This window comes from Bos javanicus, chromosome 2 (assembly GCF_032452875.1).
Source record: "Bos javanicus breed banteng chromosome 2, ARS-OSU_banteng_1.0, whole genome shotgun sequence".
Lineage (NCBI taxonomy): Eukaryota > Metazoa > Chordata > Mammalia > Artiodactyla > Bovidae > Bos > Bos javanicus.
In genome coordinates, this window is record NC_083869.1 from 39,088,381 (window position 1) to 39,096,789 (window position 8,409).

Consider the following 8,409-nt stretch of genomic DNA (forward strand, 5'->3'; position numbering starts at 1 on the left):
TGATATTAGCAAAATGGCAGAATTTGTGTTTGTTTTTTCTTAGGTCTATTTCTGTGGGTTCTGAAAGCATACTATCGAATCTGCAGCCAGAGCGATGTACAATAAAGTTGCCTTGTTTACAGGTTTTTGATAAGCTGTTTTTATTCTTTAATAAATAAGAAATGATGCCATTGTCCTTTACAAAATAGCTGAGGTTTTACTTGAGCAAAATCTGTTTGGAAATGTTAAGCTGGTTACACAGAACTAATATGCCTCAAGGTGGTCATTCTCTCTGGATTAAAGCTGTGGAACAATTGTGGCTCCTGTTACAAGGAAAATGACAAAGGACCATTATGAAAAGGCACAAAAATCTCTGTTCCCAGAGGGGGCCTGACAAGCTGAAAGTCCCCCTCTACATGCCAACACAAAAGCCTGATTGCCTCGGATTGTTTGCTTATGTAAATCAAAAGACTGCCATTAATTCTGCAAGTGGAACTGCTGAGCAACAAACAAGGTGGTGATTGGCTGGATTCTTGCTCATGGATTGGTGCAAATCTGACAAGTTCTATGACTTTTGTTCTACTCTCTATCTGGATACCTTTAGGAAAAGAAGCTTGTTATTATGCACTAAAGTAAATAATTTGTGTTTTTAGAGTAGGAGTTGGATTTGAAGGCAAGAGAACTTATCAAGGGTCCAGGATCTTCCCCAAAGCTCTCTCCAAGTGGGACTCAACTGTACATTATGACAGACGTACCAGTGACATTCAGTCAGGTGGAGTGTAATGGGGATACACCCCCTGAAAACGGTCAACAGAAGATTACTAAAATCACAGAAGGAGCCAGTGAAGTGGATGGCACCCCACCACACTGCAGGGTAGAACCTAGACTGGATGTACCCACAGAAAGAAATCAGGAGAAAAGTGAAAAATTGCAAGAGGACATACTGCTCAGCTCGTCCATGGATGAGAAGATTCTAAAAGGTAAAGCATTTTCCTTCTCTCTAATTTGCTTTGATTTGATTTGTGAACTCACTCAGGAGGCTTTGGATAAGCTGTTATGAAGGAATAAATGGCACATCCTTCCACTCTTGTCCTTGCCCAAATGTGGCCCCTTATCCTGTTGGGGCTTCAGAGCATAAGGACTAAACCTCTGCCTTGGGTCAAATCCAAGCTCATTTATTTGAGAGTTCTGTCATCCTGGACAACTTTCCTGGCTTCCTGAAGCCTTAGTTGTCTCCTTAGAAGAGGTAGATAATAGTACTGATATTTGTAGAGTTATTGTGAAAATTATTGTTTGTTAAATGATAGCTTCTGTTATTTATCATTATATGGGCAGCTCCATTATTATTTGGTTAAAGGGAATTCGTAAATTCAATTTTTCTTTCTAAATCTACCTGAAAGTATCAGAATTCATGGTACTATACCTTATATAGACATTAAAGAAAAGATTAGCATTATGTTTACAAGTAAAGAACTCAGTGAAGAAATGAGTTGGAAGAGTGAAATAGTTATTTTAGTGACCACACAAAAAAATCTACCTCATTAGAGTCTAAATTGGTAATTTATTTATCTTAAGCTACTTAAATGTTAAAACATTTATCTTATGGGGTTTTTCCCTCCAGAAAAACCAGAAGAGAAGCTCTATGTTGTTCATAAGGCTCTCGCAGATCTTTCTCTCCAAGAAGCAGCTGTTGATAAAATGGCATTGAGAGAAGGTAAGAGGAACTTCCATTTTGTACACAGAAATTGTTTGACTGGATATGGAGGACAGTTTTTGCATGGGATGTTGTGTGAGTGTGGTATTAAAAAAGGAATCCAGAAGTCATTTTGAAGTCATGCTGTTTTAGGCAGATAAGGCAGTCTGGACTTATCTGTGGGTTCTACCTTAGAAAGCATTATAGACTCTTTAAGACTGAAACTGCATGGATCTGTATAATTGCTTGGCACACTTTGACTTGATGATATGACATCTGTGTCTTAATAAGTTAGTCAACAGTATCAACCTTTCCTTTTGATTTAGTGTCTTCAAGTCTGTGTCAGCCACCTTGCAAATTGTAGATGTTTCAAAAATGGATTTATCCTAAAAGTTTACCATTGCATACAGTTTAAAATAATCTTATAAATTTATTTGATCTATAGGAAAATTCTAGGCCTCTGATGTAAGTACAAAATTGTTACCTAATTCTTGTCAAAGAAATCTTCCGAGTGATGAAGTTAATTCTAATTGTGTCCTTTCAGAAAATGCCTGAGTAAAAAGAACATGGATTTTTAAATGATTATATTATTTTACAAATAAGCTCAAGAGTCTAAGAGACACAAAGCGTTTCAGACTTCTAAGGAAACACATTCAAATAATTTCCAAATAAAGTGCAAGATAAAAATCTATTAATTAATTATTCATATCATCTCTTGCAGGCATAAACATCTTATCTCAAAATTGAAACCAGCTTGGTAGACCTAAGTGACTTAGTTTATTTAGGACCTTAGCAAGCAAAACACTGAAGAATTATTGATTGAAATATTAGAACATCATATAAAATAGTAGATGCCAAGGTTGTTGGCAGTTTCCTGAGTTTGTCCACCTTGTCTGGACACCTCTCAGACTGTCTGCTGACTGCATACAGTGGTCCACTGTATAGTCCCTCAAGGAATAATGTCATAAGCAGCAGTTATTGTCAAGTTTTTACACTATCACAGTTAATTTATTAAGACCTAAACTCTATGAGATGAACTAAATAATCTCTTGCCCTAACCCTTCTGCTGCCAATGAGCAAACAAACTCTCAAAGACAGAGATCTCAACTTTTATCTAGAGTCCCTTTCAAATTTTTGACCATAAGGTCAGCTGGAGACAATAGTTCTCTAAGATCTTTCATTTTCTTTAAATAAAGAATAAAAGCAGTCTTGATTTTTAAAAGTAGATAGTCTCAGGGTGAATTTTTCCCTGCATGAATCCTTTTGTGTTTGGTGGAACATATGTTTCTGCTGTAGGGTTAGAAGGACACATTTTGGTATCTTTTATTTTCACAGTGGCAAACAGCTAAAAAGTCTCTGGAGCGAATACTCTTCGGTTGAAAATAGGAAAATGTTAAAAATACTGAGAAAAATACTATACTTTAAAGACAGAAGTAATTTCATGCATGACAACTCTATGCCCGAGTCATGAATAAGAGACAAAAGATCAGTTTCTTCGGTTCTTGCGAAAAAAAAGAAAACCAAACAAGATTATAGTAAACATTATAATGTGTATTTATAATGTAAAGAATACTGACTGGATACCAGCGGCCTATAGGAGCTGTGCACAAGGAATGAGGAGTGATGATCCATCTTCACTTCTATCTGTTTGTGTAACTTTACAATTATAGTTGGGAAAATAAAATGAAAAGAGAATGAAAAATCTTTGATGGAAATGGACTTGTTAACATCTTTCAGTGAAAATAGGAAGCTGTGGAGGAGAAAGGCAAAGAGAAACAGTGCCTCTCATTTTATTTAAAGACTCTAGTATTTTGTCTGGGAAATCCCATGGACAGAGGAGCCTGGCAGGCTACAGTCCATGGGGTTGTAAAGGAATCGGACATGACTTAGCAAATAAGCAACAATGGTGTTGAAAGAGAGTAGTGAACACAACCCTGAGTCAGGCACACTGCAGGCTGAAGCTTCTCACTAAAGTCCTTTAGGGGTGAAAGCTCTGAAAACAGTCTCTACTCTCTCCTTATTAATTGGTTTTTGCATGCTCAATAAATGTTATTGAGGATATGCTGATAGGATCTGTTTGAAAAGTGAAATTTGCAGTGAATTAAATGAGCCTTTTTAAAGTCACTACATGGTACCAAACCACTTGAGTTAATTAGTTGTCCACTAAGGACGTGTCTAAAATAGTAGGCTAATCTAGCATTAGCTAGATATGACCTCAATGAGATTTTTAAATCTTGACTCACTAGCAATCAGTGGCAGATCCTAGACTGCACTGTGTGTCCTTTGGTGGACTCGGTGCCTTGATTAGCTCAGCACCTGTCTCTTGGCCATCTGTGGTTGCCTGTTCCTTCTCTACACCTGCTATTTTAGGACAACTCTGAGAAGCATGGTGGCAAATACTGAATTTGCTACTCTGAGTGAGACCAGTCATTGGCAGTCATTATTTCATTATTTTTACTGTTGGAAGGAAGTCTTTTTTCACTGGGAGATGTTTTTCTAATTTTCTTTGAGGACTATCCATGTGTGTTTAGGAAATAGGTCCTGTGTTGTTTTTTTGTTTTTGTTTTTTAACATGTTCATATACCCAGTCATGATAAGCTAGACAGGATTTTTAAAAGTGTGTCTTATGGAATACCAGTCTCACTAGATACAGTTGTTCAGTTGCTAGCTGTTGTTCAGTTGCTAAGTTGTGTCTGACACACCAGGCTCCTCTGTCCTCCATTATCTCCCCGAGTTTGCTCGAATTCATGTCCACTGAGCCAATAATGCTATCTAACCATCTCATCCTCTGCCACTCCATTCTCCTTTTGCCTTCAATCTTTCCCAGCACCGGGGTCTTTTCCAATAAGTTGGTTCTTAGGATCAGGTAGCCAAAAGACTAGAGCTTCAGCTTTAGCAACAGTCCTTCCAAAGAATATACAGGGTTGATTTCCTTTAGGACTGACTGGTTTGACTACCTTGCAACAGTCGTCCATAACAAAAATTTCCATAGTAAAATGAGGTTGGGTTGCTGGATCCTAATATTCATTAGCATTTTAAAGGTTCAGATAAATTCTGAGGAGGCTTATTTGTGTTTAATGCAGTGTTTTCTGAGATAATTTGATAGGGTAGCCTGTTCCATTGTGTAAAACATAATAATAACCCACAGAACAATATCTCATAAAATATATGCTGGAAAATGGTTGTACAGTAATATAATCAGGAGAATATGTGGGTATTTTGAAATCTCTACACATATCAACTACCAATTGATTTTGCTACAGGGCATCAGTGGGAGAAGATTCCTTTGAGCAGCAGCAACCAAGAAATAAGCAGACAAAAGGAAAGGATTTCTGAACAACCTCTAGAGGAGAGAGAAGATGAGGAGCTGGAGAACACAGCTCTTCAGGCAACTGAAATTGAATGGTTAGGATTTCAGAAATCGAGCCAGGTTGACCTGTCACATTCTAAGCAGGATGAGGAGCAAGAGGTTTGGGATGAAGAAATTAATAACGATGATGATGATGATTGCAAAGATGATGAAGATGAAGTTCGCGTGATAGAATTTAAGAAAAAAAATGAAGAGGATACTCAATTAAAAGAGGAAGGTGATGCAAGTGAGGACTCCCCACTGAGCAGCCCCAGTTCCCAACCTGTCACACCTGATGAGCAGCCGACCTTTGGGAAGAAGGGTGATTTCTCCAGAAATGCTTATTCAAGATACAATACGATATCCTACCGGAAAATCAGGAAGGGGAACACCAAGCAAAGAATCGATGAATTCGAGTCTATGATAAACTAACTGGAATTGAGACGTTCTCATGCCCACTAAAGCAAAAACTAATTCGGTTTTCCTGATGTGTATCTTTGTTGCCTTATTTGAGTTGTTGCCTTTGAAGAAGTGGAAGCTGAATCTCTGTTTCACTGTAGAGTAATGTGGAAATAACCCTAGTAAAAATTCAGTCTGATAATCTCAAATCAAAAAGCTTTAGGCTCGTTCTCGGACATTTGTTTTTTAAAACTTCACTAATATAGCCTTATGTGCTAAGCACTAATCAGCAAGCACCACTGGGAAATCCAACATTTAAAAGTTTGGCTTTAAAAGTAGCAATGCTGGGAAATGTAGTCATCAAAGGAAAGAGTACTATTTGAAATGAAATGTAGTTCTTTTTGTGTCTTTCTTCCTGTACCTTGAGGGGAATAGAAAGTCTGGTATCAAATCGCTCTTTATTTAAAATGTGATTTTATAGACTCTGGCAATAAACTTTGCAAAATACTTTGCCTTTCTTATTACCTTCAGATTTTAAGTTGTTTTGCTTGGCATCTATGGAGTGAAATTCTGTATAGGTCGCCTTCCTAGGTGTTACCATTCACTAAATTTTCTCACTAGAGGGGCTGAGCAATTGTCAGTCAGGAAAATTCTGTTTACTAAATGTTGGCTTTATGCTCTCAAGATGAATTAAACCCATTGTGAGATTGCTAGAAGGAGGGGTTGGAAGATTTGTGGGCAATTGACTAAAGAGTTATATCAGATAGTTTATTTCTGAAACTGAAAACAAAATCTTGTCTAGCACAGTTAAAGTCATTAAACATGAAAATGACAGCTTTAGCACAATTTTAAGAAAATACCCCTCTCTATTACTACACTTTCTCTTATTAACAGAATCTCAGAATAATTTTCTTTCCTTAGAAACCTGAGACAACTCTAGTCATAACTGTACTAGTTACTATGAAAATGGAAATAATTATCTTAGAATATTTTCAAAGTAGAGTGTGAGTGTGTATTTTTAGTGAGAAAGCTCTGATGGTTGTTGGGAATATATAATTTACTGGACCTCAGCCCAAATCAAGATGCTTAAAACTGTGCTTGTGAAGCTTCACTCAAACCAATGTGTCAAATAATGTACTGAATATTTATGAAAAGGGAGAATCTATATTTATATTCTTAGATCCATAATTTTTCATTTCATGCTTCTATATATATTACCCTCAACTTTCTGTCACCACAGATAAAGACATTTTTTTGGCCCTGGGAATAAAAAGACAATTCCTTATTGTCTGACTGTAATACAGTCTTCATTGTACTATTCAACCCTTTGTTTACTTATTTTCATTTTGTGAAAAGCCCTGGGTTAGCCCTTCTCAGATTTTTGCTTCTTTATGTGTAACAAATCCCACACATTCTAAAGGCACTTTCTTTAATTCTCTGTTGCCATATAATATGTTTCCATAGTATCATACACTATTATTAAGTGTTTATGAGACTCAATTTTGAATTTTTCCTTTTGTTTTTTTCAAGCAGATACTTTATAGCCTGACCATATCAAAGTCTGTCATGCTTAGTCTATAGAATCTATACATTTTATTCTTGACAATGTAAGTTTTCAGAATAAAGTCAGGAAGATCAGGTCTTTATTGATAAATTTAAGTAGAAGATTGATGCACTAGGACAGTCATCTGTTAATTTAGTGCCTTTAAATCTTTTTACCTGGACAACCTATTTTCTTTTTTGGATTACTGGTGACCCCTATAATTTTCTACTTAACTTCAAAGCACAATATTGTATTATCCATCATAGGACAGGACCCATTGTTAACCTACAATCAACAGAGCCTGTATTTTGAATTATTTCAGCAGAGGTGGCAACTTCCAGTGGAACTTGAGTGAGGTGTGTGGTCTGTGGTCATTTGATGTGGCCAATCAACTATCTCTGATTGGGCTCCAAAATATAGTAACCCTGGCCCTTTTAGCTTTGTGATATCTTATCAGATGATTAACCAACTATGAAAGATTTCGTCAACAAGACTATTGCAGGGTATGTTCAATGAGTAAATGCTTAATGCTCACAGAGGAGGCAGCATAGTTGCAGAGCATTGAAACTATCGTTTGGCATCAGTGCTCATTGCCCTGTGCTGCCATGTTCCGTATCGCCCAGAATGAAGGAACCAGAAGCACATAACAGTGATAGGTGGCTCTGTGATTCTTTCTAACTTAGGAAAAGACACAGGTCTGGTTCCAACTGTAGTGGGTGGGTCTTCAACATTTGAAAAGCATATGGGACACATTAAGAATACAAACTGAGAGCTCCATGTGAAGGCTGACTGTCTTTGGGATTCAAGGTTCAGGGATGGAAGAAGGACTCTGGTAGCTGTTAGCAGGGAGAACCGATTTATTATGAAAATGCTGATATTTCTTGCCTGACTTTTTATCTTCCTTAGATGCTGGGTGAACAGGAAGTAATAACAGCTCTATTTCTCAGTCAATATAAAACTTACCCTTCATATAATGCTACCTTTAAAGACACAGCAGGTACATCAGACTCTATCGATCTACCTATTAACAGTTTAAACAAAGAATTTTGTGTTTGCTTGTTCTCAATAAAAGTTTGTATCCTTGTTTTTTTTGGTGTCTAGATTTTACTTTCTCTAGTTGCCTTTTAAAATTTAGAAGAACCCTCGCACATCAGCAGCTACTAAGACCATCAATAAATGCTTTTTCAAAAATCAAGAGAACACCTTATTTTAACTCATTTGCATTATTTATTTCAAAAAGGTCTTAAAATACTTGTATATGAAATTGCAAAAAGAATTTCTGATGGGTAGACATGTAATGCTCATGAAACATTTCTATTATTTTTACAGGAACTGAACTATTGTTTGAGATGCATCTTAATTCCAACAACTCGGAACATATATATATATATATATATATATATATCTTTGTAGTCTCTAAGGTAAAACATTGCTGTAAACTATGCT

The 8,409-nt window shown here is 36.5% G+C and overlaps 1 protein-coding gene across 1 annotated transcript; it reads left to right on the forward strand.

Annotated features, from left to right (window-relative positions):
* Positions 1–239: 239 nt before the first annotated feature.
* ERMN (ermin) lies at positions 240–8,049 on the forward strand. Its single transcript, XM_061437543.1, has 3 exons — positions 240–959; positions 1,601–1,693; positions 4,936–8,049. Exons 1-3 carry the CDS (start codon positions 722–724, stop codon positions 5,451–5,453), a joined length of 849 nt encoding a protein of 282 aa, XP_061293527.1. The 5' UTR covers positions 240–721; the 3' UTR covers positions 5,454–8,049.
* The last annotated feature ends 360 nt before the right edge of the window (positions 8,050–8,409 follow it).